This window comes from Lepisosteus platostomus, chromosome 2 (assembly GCF_059453375.1).
Source record: "Lepisosteus platostomus isolate fLepPlt1 chromosome 2, fLepPlt1.hap1, whole genome shotgun sequence".
NCBI lineage: Eukaryota > Metazoa > Chordata > Actinopteri > Semionotiformes > Lepisosteidae > Lepisosteus > Lepisosteus platostomus.
This window is the reverse complement of record NC_142612.1, coordinates 52213708-52232556: the sequence shown is the minus strand read 5'-3', so window position 1 is coordinate 52232556 and position 18849 is coordinate 52213708. Positions and strand designations below refer to the sequence as shown.

Here is an 18849-nt window from a genome sequence, read left to right as displayed (position 1 = left end):
CCTACAAGCACCTTAAATCAGCCTGGAGTTGGAAGCAAGAAGATAAATGCAAGGAAGATAGGGTCTTATTATGGTAATAATAGCACTTCAGGGAGTGACATCACAGGCAATACGATTTGAAGTTGCACAGATTAAGAACGGTTGCTGTAATCCTTCCCAAAATTTTGTTTACATATTTTTTTCAAAACTAAAAAAAACCTTAACATTGTGATATTGTTGTAAACATGCCCTCTGTAGTAGTGTGAAACACGAACTACACAATAGAAATGGGATGGAGCAAAATGAAAATAGAGGTACTTCTTTACACAACCGGACAAGAAGGTGACTCAATTTGACTTCTTTCAAGAAACAGTTGATGAGATCCTCCTATCACCAAGGTATTCAAAAATGAATAAGATGGATTGAATGGCCTCCTCTCCTTTTCTGACCTTCTTATCTCTTACATGATAAAACATGACAGCACAGTTTTTTTAAGTCTACAGTAACTTTAGAGTTGGATGTGTTTGCATCTGTTGTATATTTTCCCCACAGATCAATCTGCATTCTCATTAGTTTTTAGGTCTGTGTGCTGAGAGTAAGAGAGCATTAATAATTAGCTCTGTTGTGACTACAGTGTACTAAAACATCCTCATTATAACTTTTTTTGTTTTCCAACAAGTGCCATGTGAAAGGCACTGGGACTCAAAGCAATTAATGAACTTCATAAACAGTTATGCAACTATGGGACTGATTAAAACACATTTCCTTTAATTTCATGATATGCAGACGTAAAGAAATAGAAATGAAGCCTTGCACAACAAGAATATTTTCTTATTCTTGTGCAATTTGGAAGCAACTGGACAGAAATGTGTAAAGACAGGGATTTTTTCACCATAAACTCATCTCTTTGTCATGTTTATATTCAAAGTTCCATTATCAAACTGTTGATTGCTGCTGTGTTGTACTAATGAGTTTGAATGTTTAATGCACAACAAGCAATTTGAAACTTGCCTCTATTCAAGTGAGAGATGCTTCTTTCTGAAAAAAATATACAATATAACTATTATAAACTTTAATATTTTTTATTAAAGAACCACAAATGTTCAGGTAGCATTTTATTTGGGGACTAGTAATATTTTTGGTACTGATTCTCATACAGTTTGTCTCCCATCTGCATATAAACTATTCACTTAAATATGCAAAAATAATAAACATTCAAAGAACTGTTAAAAAGCAGTTAGCAAAAGGACATGGATGTTAATTAATTCCAAAGATTCTGAAATCTTTTAGGGCTCACATCCAGTAGCCAATGCAATATAATGATATTGTTATATTATATATAATTGAATGGCATAAAAAGCTATATATAGTTATTAACATTTTAAGAGACTTGTAACTGTTTAACAGACTCTTTTGATGGAAAGTAAAATAAACGACAAGGTTAGCACAACACATTTATAAATGCAAAATGTATATGCCTGCTGACAGATTTCTGATCAGATTGAGCAGGACCAAACAAAAAAAGTAATATTTTCCTCAATGGCTAAAACAAAAAAAAATATTTCCAAAGACTGATTAGTTTCTTCTACACTGACATATAGTGAATGACAAAGACACAAAAAATGCATCTTGTGGAGTTACTATGAAGGGAGAAGCTCTAATTATTAAAGGATGCTTGCGTTCCTGGTTTATACTGTACGAGTTTGAATGTGTGTACTGGTATATATGCAAGTATATGCCTAATATTTATTGCTTACAATTCCTGTTAACACACAGGGTGAAGAATAGGTAATACAACTGAGAAAGACAAAAAAATAAGATATCTGACCAAGAGAACATGAAGCTGCTACACGATGCTTTCTTGGAAAGTCAGTTATACACAGTGACTTAAAAGGTTGTTACTGCAGTGAGCATGTTCGTTCTAATGGCCACATACTGTAACAGTACTCAGCCATCTATGCAATCAGTTTTGAGACTCCCTCTCCTCGAGAGCTCAAGATAAGTATTTGGCTGTGAAATCTTTACAGACAAACAGGTTTCTGATCAAACTGACTTGTGGGAAAAACTGACTCTGCACCTACTGGGCAGGAAATTTCTCACCAGTGTATTAATACGGTGACAAGGGACACTGGAATGTAAAAAGTTGTTTTTTGTTATATGTTCAACTGAGGTGCCAAAAACACATTTTTAAAATCACTTTATTTATCAGAGCAATGTAGTATTTATTGAAAAGGCCATATCATACTTATACCTACAGCCCAAATAAAGGACATGTATTATACTGTATACATGAGCAGTAATGTGCTCATTTTATTCCACTAGAGCCTATAAATCCTAAAACAATTCCAGACATAAAAATATGCTTTTTTGTATAAATGACATTTTCTAGGTTTAAATGGATCTTTAGAAAACACACATGGAACTTTTTTTTCCCTTTGTCCTTTGTGGCCACCTAATGGTCTTTGCTAATGACTATAAATTGCCTGGATATACACTCTTTAGAGCCCCCGAGGACAGAGCAATGATTTAGAACTTTGTTTATTTAATTATGGTCCTGTCTCCTGCCCTTTAGGTGTCCTCTGGTCTCTCCAGAACACAAGAATAAAGTCTTTCATTCCTTATGGCTTTGAAAACAAATATTTTTGTTTTAGGAGACAAATTCAAACATCATATCACTAAACGTATACAACATAAATAAATATAAATTACAAAGTAAAAGTGTTTCATGTACAATTAATGTTATTTTTCCATGAACAGACACATCACAGCTGTAAAGGAATGTGCAATGCATATAGTGTAAATTTGTTTAGGTTTATTTTAAATGATTAATGTTTTCAAGGTTGATTACTGGAGTTGTTTGCCACATACACGAGGAGGATAACACAGACTTCCCTGTTCATGAATGTAGTTCTTTATGTGTATATGGTTTGTAAATAGTATTAGTTAAACTAGTTATTATTATATCTTATATTTCAGTCTACTGATGGTAGTAATAAACGTTCTCACCATGGTTTCCATTAATATATGACTCACTCACTCACTATGTGTCAAGTCCAGAAATATTTTTCTAAGACCTAAACCAATAAAATACTGCTACTGCTACATAGAAATATAAGAAAAGTCTCAAAATTCTACAAACTATAGGAGTTGATAAAGCCCTAATTAGGAGATAAAAAGTGCCAATAAGGATAATAAAATCCTATATGAGTTTTATTTTTTATTTTGTTTTCCTTGTGACATCAAAGCTAACAATCATGGTTAAAATTTGATTAGGTAAATGCATGTTTATTTTAGAACAGTGAAAAGCAGAGCTCACAAATGTTTTTGCTATGATAAATCTCCATAGTTTACATTAACATGTGAGCTCACAGTCCAAGAAAACTCTTCCCGCACCACATGTTGTTAATAATACATGAAAAAATCCAAACTGAAAGAGCAATAATTAATTTACCGCCAGATCCCACTCTTTTTACCGCTTTATTTGTTGAACCATTTGTAGCAAATCCTGTTATTCAAGCTGTGTATTTAATCTGCAAATGTTATTCATGCTACAGTATGACCTGTCTTATTGAATTTCTCATAATATATAATCACTCTTTTTCACATTTTGTCTGTGGCAAAACCTCCACCACATCTCCACATTTGCAGCTACCCCTTCTTCTCAGTGTAATATCTGATATAGTACATCTGCAATAGTGCAAAACACTTCTGTTATCAGTGCAACCACTAAATTAAGTTACAATTTGTGCTAACAAGGTGCTTTTGTGTGTATCTTATTTTTATTTTTATGTTGTATTTATATTAATACAATAATCTTTAATGATGTTCAGAATTGTTATTGTACTATTTGTACTGTTTTTTTTCAGTCAATTTAAAAATGTCCCCTTAGTTACATGATTCCATAATTATATTCCATATGAAGTGGATGTAAAGAAGTAGTTCAGATTAGTACAGATTAAGTGTTATAGTTTAATAATAATAATAATAATAATAATAATAATAATAATAATAATAATAATAATAATAATAATAATAATATTCTGGACACTACACTCAAAGTGCTTTACAAGTAATAGGGAGGTAATTACAGGTTAGTTAATTAGTAAACATTACATCTAATGCAAACACATGCTACCTATAGATTTTCTTTGTGGAGCATGAAGCTAAATCTGGAATGCTGAATTATACTGTGGTTCAGAGAATTTATCCTACCACAGACACGGGTTTTGAGATGTATTTTGAATGGCTGCATCTGTATCTTATGGTCAGTGCATTGCATTTTTTTTATTTTATTCACTGTTATTTTGTATTATTCCTGTTTGGTGGGTGTTACGAAATGGTTACTACACTTAACTTTTTAAACTTTTCAGGATAATTCTGTAGCTCTAGCCTGCCTCTACAGGGATTAGATCACAGTTGCTTGCAGGCTCAGAGCAATGCAGGGTCACTACCTGCTCACTAGAATAAACTCTGGTATGCAACAAGACTGGGTATTCTGTTGCAGTACAATCCTACACTGACATAGACATCTAAGACATCTATGTCTAGTCACCTCAAGTTCGCCTTTCCATTCCTACTACTGACAACACACTCTCTTCAAGTTTTCAACTGCCTGTAGGATACAAAGCATCATTATTAATTTAACTCATAGTCTCCCTTTTCTGTCTATCAACACACTGTGCCACAATCTTTTTTTTTATTTATCTTCCCATTTATCCATTCTCTGTAAGAAAATAAAGGATTTTTAATAAAGGAAAGTATGTGGAAGAGCATTTAAAACTGAGAGCAGGAGGCACTTCCTTACACAAAAGATTGAGGGTGTGTGGAACAAGCTACCAGCCATGTTATTGAAGCCAGTGCCCTGGTTTCTTTCAAGAAATGGCTAGATGAGATCCTTGAATTAATTAATTACTATCAAATGGGCCACCTTTGCCAAATTACCTTTCTTGTTTGTAACCTTTCTTTTGTTCTTATGTCCTAATTCTATTGGTTCTGTCAATACTCACATAGTAGATGCTATTTTTTTTTAATCCCCCAACCCACACACCTCTGCCTTGTATTCAGTGCTACAATAATTGTTATTCCGTTTGTTTTCTTTGTTCCTGCTTTAGATGGAGGCACTTGTGGCAGTCCCCTCTTTCTACTGTGAGGGAAGCAGGTGTGTAATAATAGAAGTACTGTGGAAGGCTTTGTTGTTTTGGAGAAAAACATCTGTGCTCTCACAGCTAACACTAATGCAATGCTGACATCCATGTATCTGTTTTCTAACTAATTTATCTGATTTAGGGCCATGGGAGAGCCAGAGCCTATCCCAGCAAGCTTCGGGTACAAGGCAGGATACACCCTGGACAGGATGCCAGTCTATCACAAGGTACATACAGACACAGCTACGCACACACTCACACCACAGTCCACAAACCTACCAGTATATTTGTAGATTGTGGGAGGAAACTGGAGCAGCTGGAAAAGACCCACACAGACACAGGAAGAACATACAAACTCCATGCAGATGGCATCCTAGGAATTGAACCCAGGGCCCTAGCACTGTGAGGCAGCAGTGATAACCACTGCACTAGAGAAATGTAAAAATGTTGGATTGTTGAAAAGATTAAGGTACAAGGAAACCCATGATTAACATTTAACTTTGTAGAACTGAATTCTATCTTATTTGGATGTATAACTGGGTGATATTCAACTCTTTCTGAGTTATATCAGGTATGGGGTATATTTCAAGGTACATTTGTGATTTTTCTGCATGTCTCCAAACAAAATATGTCAACAATACACACACAGCATTATTTTATATATTTAGTATCTGAGCATACAAAAGGCGTGCAGATGTCATGTTCATGCTTAATTTAAATATTTTAAAGTTTCTTTATATACAATATACTGCAATATAAATATTTCAATTTTTGTATTTTTAAGTATCTGAAAGTATTTTTAAGTATCACCACTCCTGTCTGAATAGTATTGCTCAAATGATTTCCAAACTGCAGTATCACCCTATAACCATTTATTGAAAGGTTTTAACCTTTTGCGTTTGTCAGAACAATCTTTTCCCCTCTCCAATATGCAAAACTTTCCAACCTACTCCAATGATGTGGTGCTGCAAACTTATTTTTTTGAGCACGTTAGTCAAGATTTAATCAATAGTCCGTTCCAAAAATTTATATGCCAACATTTCTGATTTAATCCTCTAGATGTCAGCACTAGCAAATATAAACCCACTTTTAATCCTAGTATCTTTTAGTAGGCATTTCCTTATGCTAAATGAGATGCACAAGACTCATATTGTTTTACAAATTTTGGCAGGACTGGGTATTTTCCCCAATACTGGAGTTTAGGGAATCTAGTAAGTTTCTACTGTATTAAATATCAATGCCAGTCACATGTCTTACTAGAAATATCACAGTATTTACAGTTACAGATAGCAAGACAAAACGACTAAGCAGTGATGTATTACTGTCAAAACTGAAAATGGAATTATTAAAAATATAATAGAATAACACAACTATTCATTAGAGTATGCATGCCAAGTATTTGGTAATTTACCAAGTGGAAGTGAAGAAGTGAAGAAGAATAAAGTTAAAGGCAATCAAACAATGTAGATCAGACATACAAACAACAAAAAACAATTTACAGCAATTTTTCCACAAAATGAAATATTTTACAGAGATAACTCAAAGTATTTAGGGATGGAATGGAACTTGGTAAAAAAAATCATTATTGTAATAGTTTCTTTTGAATGAAACCCAATTCCCTATTTCAGTTTTACTTTACATTATAACACAATTCTCTTCCCCTCAATGGAAACAGAGAGTATAGATGTAGCTTGATATTCTACTATATAATTTAATTTTATGCCATTTATTAGGGTAAATATTTTGTGGCATAATCTCTGGCTGCATTTTCATTTTTATTTCCTCTCTGATGTTTTTTTTTTTTTCCCACACTGCTCAAATTATACCTTGGTGCACTGAAGTACAATCTATCAGTAGTTTAAATTATTAATAAAAGTCACTCCTGATTACACATTATAGAATTGCCATAAGTTGTCAATTTGTAATTCACATAAGAGAAAGCATTTCTCTTTTATTTTTACTTTAAAATATTTAGGGAATTAGCAGAGGAATAATTAAACTTGCATAACGGGTTCAAATGTTTGTAAAGGATAAAAACTTCATACAACCAAAATAACTACCCTTACCACAGGAACTTTTATTACAAGTTGTTTCTATACAATCAGATCAGGCTATTATTCACACCACAGAACACTAGAATCTTTTGTTCCTGCTTGCCTTATAATACAACTGTAAATGTGACTTACAGTAAACCATGGATGCCTTACACTGCTTTTTATCTCTGTTGGAGTATGCCTCCACCAATGCATTTTGCAATGAACGAGAAATTCTAAATCGGTAAAGATAATTTTCTAAGAACTGTTTATTCAAATAGTGACTGTTTCTCACACTTGTGTACACATGTGAAAGTATGATTCCCCGTGTTTAAAAAGCCTTTTTCTTTAACTACTGTCTTGTGGAGCTGCAATTGTCTCTTGGGTGCTGTAATTTATTCCATTAATGCTTGAATAAAAAAATGTCCTAAACCTATTATGTGGACAGGTCCTGTGTGATATCTGATCAATATGATAAATAAATGTCATGCACTCAACAGCACTATGTTTCTATAACTCATTTTTTTGTGCTAAGAGGCCCCTTAGGGAGTAACAATAATTAGCTCTACTGAGAAATACATAGCACCTTCATTACAGTGTATTTACAGCAACAGCTTTGTGAGGCAGCACTGACACAGAACAATAAAGAACATAAAGGTTCCAAATGAAGGGAGGACATTCTTCTCATCTAACTTGTTTGGTTTGTTGTAGTTATTTGATCAGATAATCTAATTTCTTTCTCCTTTCTTTAAAAGAGCTAGGGTATAGGCTTCAATTTCATGGCTGTGTAGCTTGTCTCTTTTTCTTAGAAAATGTAGGTAACGTTCACATTTACTAGATTAATATTTTGAGATTTAGTTTAGTTTGGGTATGTAGATTAAGGTACAGGGAAACCCATGATAAGCAACATTTTTTGAGAATTCTGTCTTATTTGGACATACTGTACAGTATAACCAACACACATCCAGAAATTCAATTTCTGAATCCCAGTATTTCAAGATACAGTATACAGCATTTGTGAATATTCTGCATGTTCTCAAATCAAAAAGTCTACAATTCATATAAACCCACACTCTCTCATACTCATACTGGGCCAATTTTCTCAGAAGCCAATTAAATTACCAGTATGCTTTTGGACTGTGGGAAGCAAACAGAATACCTGGAACAAACCCACATGAACGCGGGGAGAACTTACAAACTCCACACAAATAGCAACCAAGGTCTCAAAAACAAACTCAGGGCTCTAGTGCTGCAAGGTAGCAATGCTTACCACTATACCAGCATGCCACCACACCATCTTGATTGTATATATTTAGTATTTCAGCAGGTATTCACATATCATATGTGTCATGGATGTCTGAAAGGACGAACCGTGGAATGGCAGGAGAGTGATAAAGACCCTATGCGTAGCAGCAAGACTGGGGTTAGCCCGGGCTCAACTGGTCAGGAAATGCCATCTAGAAACCTATGCCCTCAGGCCATGGACAGGAGTGACCGGGTGCTAGGCGGGTCTCAGGACATTCGAACGTCAATGCTGAGCGAGGAGCAGAGCAGAAACAGGAAGTAAATAGACTACATAATGACACACCAGAAAGACATGAATCATCACAGGGAACTAGGAACAAGACAGAAGTAGAGTGCCCTCTAGGTGTACTGGGCATGACAATATGCCTGTGTAATATAAATATATAAAGGTTTATATACATGCTATATACTGTATAATATTATAACATGAATATTATAATTTTCAACTAAAAAGTCAAATGACTTATTCGATATTACTATTGAAATATTATTACTATAATATTACAGAATGGCCAAATTACCTTACTTTACCTTTTCATTAATGTGAAGAATCTTGCTGTCATACCTGGAGATATCTGCAAGCAATAAACAAAAACAGTATTGTTCTCTTTTTTGCTTATACTGTATAATCCTGTTAATAATCCAAAAGAAAAAGTGAATGTAAAAGTACCCATTGCATATTTATGATGCCTTAAGCACTTGTTTTGCTTCAAGATAGAAGCCAAAATCTAGAATAAATGAAAAATATAAAGCTCTACTCTCTAATGAATCCATCTTTTTGGAATGAATAGACCACCAACTTGCAATCCCCTCACCACAATCCCACTGTAATATTCTTTTTCATAATATGTACCAAAGGCAATAATGTGGATTTCAAAAGTTGCGTTATTTATCATGTTAATGTTAGTTCACAAGGTTGTGTTCTGTTGCTCATTGTGCCTTTTAGGTGGCTGCTGTCTGACTCAAGCAGCTACCAGATAATTTTTTTGTCTCATTTTCATGACCTGAAAATCAGTAAGTTCGACAACAAAAACACTGCATCTGGGACCACATTAGAAAAGTTACAATCTTGCTTAACTGAAAGCTAATGCATAGCCAAGGTCATTCAGGGTCATCACAGTGTCATGACATAGCAAGATGAGGGCATTAACTTAACTCTACCATTATCCTTAATATTGGAGTGAGAAAAAACTGTGGGTAAAGACAGAGAAAAAATATAATAATAAGGACCAAATGTCATCCTTATGGTGAAAAGAAACAGTATTATTTTGCTCTCTTTTGTTTGTCAATTTTCAGGCTGATTTCAGCTATCTTGGGATTATGTATTTCCATCATTCAGACTGTTCCTGATAAATAAACAATCAGATTTTTTTTAGTTAGGTTTTAGTTATCTAGTTATTTGGAGTTCATAATGTGATTTTAAAACATCACAAGTGTAAAAATCTTTGGCTTTGGAGAAGTGCACAGTATGAATTTTGCCCTCTGTGACTGTCTAATGGCTTTTGCTGATTACTCTAATTGCCCCAAAGGTACAGTGTTTAGAGCCCCATGGGACTCAGAAATGACTTAAAACTATTTAATATAGGTCCTTAGTCCTGTCTTTAGTTCAGATTGGGTAAGTGTGCCTTGCTCTTCATCATAATAGAGCAATATAGTTTTTCCTGCTTTCTGTCTTTGAAAAGAAATTCATTTTTAGAATGAACCACTGAACCTGCATAGACATAATTTAGACAATGTATGGGTTTCAACTGTTTATATATTATAAGTGCAAATGTGCAGTTTTTCAAAATGCCATGTTGTATAAATGATGCAGATACACATGTAAATGTGCATTACCATACTTCACACTGCTGATTAATTGTGATGGCATTTTTTCTGTGCTATTTGTTTTTCATCTATCAGAGTATTGTTTGCAAAACTAAATGCATGCAGAAGATTTTATGCTTATGGATATGAAAACCTTAAAATAAGTCTCATTATGTCTCAGTATGATTAAACTGTTCTACTTTGTTTTCAATTTAGCTTAATTATGAAGCTGAATGTTTTGAAAAAATAACTTATTAAGCTAATGGGAGAAGTGCTTGCAAGCAATACAGCTTTAAAGGGTGGGTTTGAACATCACTGCCATCCATCAGGACCGTAATAAACTACTGTCTGATGTTAATTTAAAAAAAAGCATTGAACAGACAGTATTGTAGATCTAATCCAATAGGTCCTTTGCATTGACTTTCTTCAGTGTCTTATATTATTAAAATTGATCGATAAGTATTGATTTAAGAAGGGGGCCTGCAACAAACAATGAAAGCGATTTATACACTTAAATATGTAACAAAATTGTAATTTACTGTGTATCCTGGCATCAATTGTTTTTAAAAGGAAAAGTGCAGTGGTTATAAAAGTTTGCCATTTACAAATATGTCAGTGAAAATGTGAAATGTTAAAGACATCTCCATGACTATAATAATAAGGGATTGCAGAACAATAAGACTGCCATACTGATTGATCGCTGTGTGTCTAGAAAATTACCTTTCTGAAGAAAGAAAACCATCTCACCCAACATACAGTCAGCATATGTCAATCTACTCTTGGGATCTGGCCAAGAACAGAGAGTTTCTGTTATGGATTTTGGGTTAGAGGCAATTACGATTGTCTAAGCAGGATTATGGGTAAATAGCAAATGTACAACAGTTTCATACGTAAAAGGGAATATTTAAAAAAAAAAATTTAAATAACATTTTTATCCTTGTTTTCCATGTCAAGGTCACCTGAATTCAATCAGAATCTACCTCTACTTTTAGTGTTTAAAACTCGAAAAATCATTTTTGGGTGGTGGAGACCATTAATTGATTGTTTACATGTATAATCGTGGTAATCACAAAATACTTCAAATGACAAATTCACTTAAATGCATTTTTAATGTGAATCCATGTTTCATGATTTAATTATGGTTATTTTCTTTAGAGGTAAACATTTGTACACTTAAATGAAAGATTAACTTGAATTTTTTTTTTCTTTAGGAGAGTTGCCAGCAAACATTGAAAAAATCAAGGCAAACATTAAACCAACAATCTATTTTGTATCTGTTTGTGAATACAGTGTTAAATCAATATTTCAAACTTCAGGTGGCAGAGAGAGTCATTTTCACTTGAATTTTTTTTCCTGAATTGGAGAAACTAACCTATATACAGTGAAGTTCCTAAAGTAACACATCACTGCATAATAATTTAATTTTATAATCCTTTAATGCTGCTTGTTTGATGAGTACATATTTAACCTATGGCGTTTTTAGTTGTTAAAATGTCAGTTTTTTACAATGCTGATGTTCTTCCATCTTTCGTGTATTTCAGGATAATTTCTCAGTATTATCTGTGATTTAAAAAAAAAACCATGGATGACACAAACCAAACAGGAACTATGGTCACAGAATTCATTATTGTTGGTTTCCCGGGATTTCAAGACCCAGAGAGCAAGGCCATCCTTTTTACCATCTTCCTCACAGTGTATCTCATAATTATATTGGGCAATCTTCTTCTTATTGGCATATTTGCAGCAGACTCAGGCTTACACACCCCCATGTATATGACAATGTGCAGCCTGGCCATCATTGACATTACCCTTCCTACATGTACTATACCTACAATGTTAAATGTATTCAGGTCTACATCTTATGCTATCTCATTACGAGCTTGTTTTACCCAAGCGTATTTCTTTCTGGCACTGGGCACTGTGGAATGCTTCATCCTGTTGATTATGGCTTTTGACAGATATGTGGCCATCTGCCACCCACTGCACTACGCCTCCAAAATGAGCCTCAAATTTACTTTGAAACTCATTACTCTCTGCTTTCTGGGAGGATTCCTGTGCCCAATACCTTCTATTAGTTTAGGGATGACAAAGCCGTACTGTGGACCCAACAAGGTTTTGCAGTGCTTCTGTGATTATTCTGGAGTTCTACGCTTGGCTTGTGCAGACATTGTCTTGACCAGCTATGTGTCTTTATCTGTTGCCATGTGTGTGTTACTGATCCCCATCTTCATCATCCTGCTATCCTATCTGAAAATTGTTAAGGCAGTGCTCAAGATTGCCAGTCCAGTGGGGAGGATCAAAACCTTCTCCACATGTGGCTCACACATGCTGGTCATTTCTGTGTACTTCCTTACTTTGACAGGTGTCTACATCTCCTACAGAATTCCTGGGACCTCAGTGGACATGCGCATCATGGCATCACTATTTCAAAATGTTTTCCCTCCTGTCATGAATCCAATAATTTACTGTCTGAGAACAAAAGAAATCAGGGTCAGTTTGATAAGAACCCTGAAAAAGACAAAGATTTTACCTAGCAGCTGGTGAAAAAATGTAACCCCTTAAGTCATAATGCCAGTTAGTGATCAAAATATAGTAATGTTCAGCTTTTAATTGATCTTCATAACCATCAGCTGTGAAAGTATGAGTCTTTGAGAGTGTTTTCTGGATCTTTACAGAATAAAGAAAAAGACTTTACATAACACTGACAAGGTCTTTGCAGATTGGTGGATAATATACATGCTCACGCTATGAGCCTGTTAAGATTTGGGGGCAACATCAGTATGCTAGTTAAAAAGTGATAAGGAGAAAAATTATATTTAATCAGTTATGTGAAACATGGTGTTTTTCTTTAATTTTTCTTTATATTCTGAAATTGTCTTCTTAACCTAAGATCCTATATATATATATTTAGGTTGAATAATGTGTATGTACATAACAAGCATCAACAAAAACTCAACATTTATAATTGCAAAAAATCACCTAATTTTATTGAACATGTATGATATCGTAAATAATAGAAATATTTGCCACCCTGCAGTAGGCCTTTTAATGTAATAATGCTGTAGTGTGTGGGCAGCATCAAAAGCAATACAAGCTATAAAAATGTGACATCTGCTGTCCAACATGCGTGTCTTGAGGATTCTAAAAAGGATGTAAAAAGGAATAATAAATAAACTGGACAATCATTTTCCTTTTCATTGTCCTCTGAGCCACACATTGTCCCTGCTCATCCCACACATGTAAAGGGGTCTGGTCTTTTTTTGTAGTTAGTATGGAATATTCCTTTTTATTGTTTTCTGAACACACAATATCTGGTGACAGTAATTATCATATTATTGTCTTTCAAGAAAGCTGTTGATTTATTTTTCCCCTAATATTGTCATTTGAAGATGACCCCACAGGATGGATCACAAATAAAGGTTCAGGACTTTATCAATATAGAGCATTGAGGTTTGTATTAATAGCTACAGGTAATAAGAGTTCCATGGTAACCATAAATGTGTTACACATACTGTACCATAACACTTAAAGCATCCAATCAATTGGTCTGTTGTGTGAATCAATATTTAAAATCCATATACTTTCTTTATATCTAAAACATATATGTGTAAGTACAGTGATTAATTTCTGTTGCTGCTCAGTATATTAGGTATATTGGGTGTAAGGCAGGATGTACAGTGTCAGGCGAACGTAGTCACTCATATTGTAAATATTTTTTTTGTATTATGTATGTGTTGTGTGTTCTTGAGTGTGTCAGTTTTCAGTAAGTAAATATTTGTAGTAAGTTAATGCTTGTTTATTTCTCCACAAACAAATTACTCATGGAAGTTTAAAGAAATCTCACCTAGTATTTCATCATCATCATAAGACAATTGGTTTTATACATTGTTTTTATTCATGCTTGCATTATAATTGATTTCTTTCTATTTAATTATACTTTCATATTTGTGTTTACTTTTGTCAAACCTACAAATATTGTGTTGTTTTAAATGTGATATCTTTACCATGACAACATCTATATTTCTTGGCTGTAGCAAATCTAATCAGCTAAAATGGGAGAATTTAAGTTGTAAAGAGACACTAATGAAGGAATACACTCCAGGACATATTAGACAAGTGTAGCAGAAGTCAATCCCAACGTCAAAGATTAATCCTTGACTACAAAAAAGAACTCAAAGCAGTTGCCAAAAGAAAAGTGCAGAAATAGAATACCACTGTCAGTTCCTCCTTCTCCCCATTCTTAATGAACAACAAAAAGAAAACAAATCCTCCAGAGACATAATGAAATAGGTGGAGGGAGATCTTTCTTTCACCCTCAGAAATATGGCTAGACTGCGCCCTATGTTATTACTAACTGTGGCTGAAAAGCTGATCAACACATTAGTCTTCTCATGAATTGACTACACTAATGCTCTACTCGCCGGGGTATCTTAATCCACATTGAACAAACTCCAGTATGTCCAAAATTCGGCAGCCAGAATCCTGACCAGGTCTAGTGCAAGTGATCACATTGCTCCTATTCTGGAGTCCTTGCACTGGCTTCCTGTCAACTTTCGTGTTGACTTTAAAAACTTCATGCTCACCTGTAAGGCTCTGCATGAGTTGGCACCTCAGTACCTGTCTGAACTATTATTGCCCTACCCTCCATCTCACAACCTTTGCTCCTCTAACTCCTAACTGTCCCCCAAGACCATTTACATTCTATGGGGTGTAGTGGCAGGGCTTATTAATAATACAAGAATTCTGTTTGCTGGTCCCTTGCCAGTCTCTCTCTTCCTCATCTCAGTGGTGCTGGACACAGAGAGACCATTCCATGTGGTTCAGATTTAAGGTGTTTTTCTGTCTAACAGAGTTTCCTGATAAGGAACAACTCCCAGGACTGAGATTCTCCAGCAACCCTAATGAATGGTCATCTATGGTGTCTTACTGTCTGGGAGATTCCTTGGGAGAGTCTCATCCCAGGTTGTTTACAACACTAATGTCAGAGAGCACTGTTACTCATCCTCCACGTCGATCAGCCAATCAGAAACTGGTAGGGCAGGGTAACCCCACGTGGGTCTTGAACGCCTGCAAAACTTTCAAGCTATGAATGACCGTAGTTCCTCCAGATAAAACAAGCAACACAAGGCCCAGTAGATGGCTCCTCCAGGACATTCTCAGACTCAGCTCAGACAATCACGTGACAGCCAGCGTGTCTGAATGGCAGGACTTGACTTTGTTCTAAGAGTCAAGACTGGAGGTCGCCCACACGTAACCAAAGGATCCGGCCAAGGTTAGCCCAGCAGCAAGCCTCAGCCACCATGAATGCTCACCTGATCAACAAGTGAACTACTGTAAGAACTGTCGACATCTGAATCTTAATATTCACGACTAGCCCTAAAACGGGAACGAACCAGTCTTCTTCCTATCTAAAGAGTGTGACTTGCTTGGACCCCTGTCACTTTTCATGTGCACAAACTCTGCTAGCTCAGCCAGGACTAACTAGACAGGTCTTCAGAGAGTCACTGCCAGCACACTGCAGCAGGAATATCTCTCTCACCTCCAGCCGTGCCAGTACTGCCTGGCTCTAAGCAAGAGGATGCCAATTGGGCGCAACAACAGCCTGTTGCTGTTCCATTGTGTCCGCGGGAGATCTGAATCCACATAAATTGGATGAGTATTCAACATTCTACTTTGCAGCTCAAGAATTCAATTGTTACGTCAACCCCAGCTGATGTCAATTTAATTCCTATGAGTGATATACTTGCTGTTGAGTATCTAGTGTAGAAGTTGTAATCAAGGCTTATTATTATTTGTATTTGTATTTGTATTTGTACCTTTTGTATTCTGCTAACCCTCACTATAGGATCTGTTATGTTTATATGCACATGTTATGTAATAATTAATGTATTCTCGTGTATTAGTGGCAGTGTGTTTGCGTTGCTGAGCTGCTCTGCAAGGTCGATTTTCTAATAGCCATCAAAGAATAATTTTGTGATTTACTGCCACAATTAATAATTGTCCCAGTACATGCACAAAACCCCTACAGGGGTATATTCTCCTGTTATCCCCCTAAGCTCTGGAACTCTCTCCTCAAAGACATCAGAGAGTCACCTTCTATAAACTCTTTCAAATCCAGATTCAAAACCTTTTTCATTAGAAGATCCTTTACTTAACTGGTTCTGTTCTTTACTCCTCTACTCTTACTATAGTACCACCATTTACTGTCTCCTCTGAATATCCTCATCATGTTTATCTTGTGTATTTTTTATTGTTTATTTTTAATTGTTGATGTTGCTGTTCTCATTCTGTAAAGTGCTTTGAGAAGCCACCTTTAAAGGTGCTATATAAAATAAAGTGTATTATTATTATTATTATTATTATTATTATTATTATTATTATTATTATTACTATTATTATATTGCTGCGTGTGGACCTGGACAGCTTGCCATCATTGACATAACCTTGAATTCTGCATGGTATCAGAAGAAGATGAATGTAAGGCCGTTTGTCTGTGACAAACCAAAACATGCTTAACCAAATTGGGTCTTGTAGCAAGACAATTATTCTCAACAGGCAAGCAGATTTATTAATTAACATATAAAAATTCTGATCCTAACCAAAAACATATGTGAGAGACTGATCAACAGTTACACAAAACATTTAGTTGCAGTCATTGCTGCTCAAGGGGCAAAATGGGGCTAGTAGGATTAGGATACAAAGGAAAAGTCTCAGATTGGAACAAACAACAGTTAATGCAATCAATGGAATAATTCAATTCAATTAATTTTTACATAGTGCCTTTCACAACAAGGTTGACCCAAGGCGCTTAACTAAGCAAGTGACCATACATGTTTTGAATACAGAACAGAAACGACCAGAAGACAACAGAGGAGAGGAACCAAAAACTCTGTAGTAAGGAGAAAAAAAACTCTAGGGTTCCAAGGTCAACTGGCTGCCCAACCCCTTTTGGTGCTATCTGGACATGTGGGGAGGAGAATGGGATAGTTTGGTCAGAACAGATGTATCTACCTGGTGGGCCAACACAGAGACACACAATGGCATGTACAGCAGCACCAGCAGCTATGGTTGCAGCAGGCTATAATGTAAGATGTGAGGCTAGGCTGAAGTAATATGTTTTCAGTCTGGGTTTGACTCTGCATCCTGAACATGGGGTGGGAGACTGTTCCATAAGCTAGGGGCCCTGTAACAAAAGACTTTACCACCATCGAATATGAAGACCTGCATTCTGTGATCTAAGCGGGCAACATGGATTGTATACATTAATAAGTTCCATTAGATAGACAGGTGCCTGACCTCTGAGAGCCTTAGAAGTAAGTAGTAGGATTTTGAAGTCTGTCCTATACCTGAAAGGAAGCCAATAAAGAGAGCTAAGTATAGGTGTTATAAGTAATAAGATGGCTACATACTCAAAAAGGACCTCAAAAGCACTACCTGGACCAGAGTAAATCAATATCAGCACCAGGCAGTGGTGACCAGGTTTTTTTTTATATTCCTGCCATCATAAACAGATTAGGGAAAAATATTTGTAAAAATCAATTGCGAGGGATAACAAGAGTGAAGCAAGAGTGAGTCTGCATCTGTGAATAATGGGGGATTTTTTATTCCTTGTGGCTCCACCAAGGCTACAAGAACTGTGAACCAATATCTCAAGGAGAGATAAGAGTTGCACAGACACAGCCATAAAACCATTTGGACATGAACAAATTAGCCCTGGTGATTCTCAAGTCAAGAGAAGAGATTCACCAACACAAGAGACAAGGCTATAAACTTGGGCCCACGGCTTGCAAAGAATGGAAAGAAGGACGTTTGTCAGCTGCTGTCTCAGGAAACTGAGCAAACATACCTTAAAATAATCCATATACATATCCTATGTAGCACAACCATACAAATGTTTTATAATTTGCTCAGATAGTAAGCTGTATGCTAAAAGACTGTCATACTTACTTGATGCAAAAATAAAAAATAGAATAAAACAATGAGAATGACAAATAAGTCCTTCGTAAAGGACCTTGCTTCTGAAAAAAAATGCAACAGTTCCTCACTGACTTATTGTACTATTCTGCATTATTACGTGGAGTGGTAAATAATGATTTAGTAAGGGAAAGTGTAATAATAAACAAATCTTTGCACTTATAAATGTAATAAATGTGTTATATATTACATCTTCTGGTATTAATAATAGTTAAAATGTGGAACCTTAAAAAGTGAAGTGATGGCATAACTAGTTGCATGACTGGAAAGATATACAGATCCAGCCATTCAAAATGAATGAGGTATTCTGAGTTAAAATGCAGTACAACTGCAACAACAAAACCGCATGTTTTTGAAATAGGATAATAGTATCCGAAAGCACCTTGTAAAACTGCCAGGTGGAGCTAATAAAGCTAAAAGTGTAATGTACAGCATTTGAGCTGTTGCCAGAAAATGGCCGGTTTTGAATGCTGGTCACTCCTGAATGACATTTTTTTTCAAATTAAGAACTTAAGTTGTATACTCTTTAGATTTTTAATAATTGTAAACTGTGTATAACAGCATGTGAATCATAAACTTAAAAAGTTTGTATATTTGATAAAAGCAAG

At 35.3% G+C, this 18849-nt stretch overlaps 1 protein-coding gene across 1 annotated transcript; it reads left to right on the top strand.

Moving 5' to 3' along the window:
- Positions 1-11848: 11848 nt before the first annotated feature.
- On the top strand, positions 11849-12811 carry LOC148676466 (olfactory receptor 6N1-like). Its single transcript, XM_088622410.1, has one exon. The coding sequence runs from the start codon at positions 11849-11851 to the stop codon at positions 12809-12811; it is 963 nt and encodes a 320-aa protein (XP_088478536.1).
- Positions 12812-18849: the final 6038 nt, after the last annotated feature.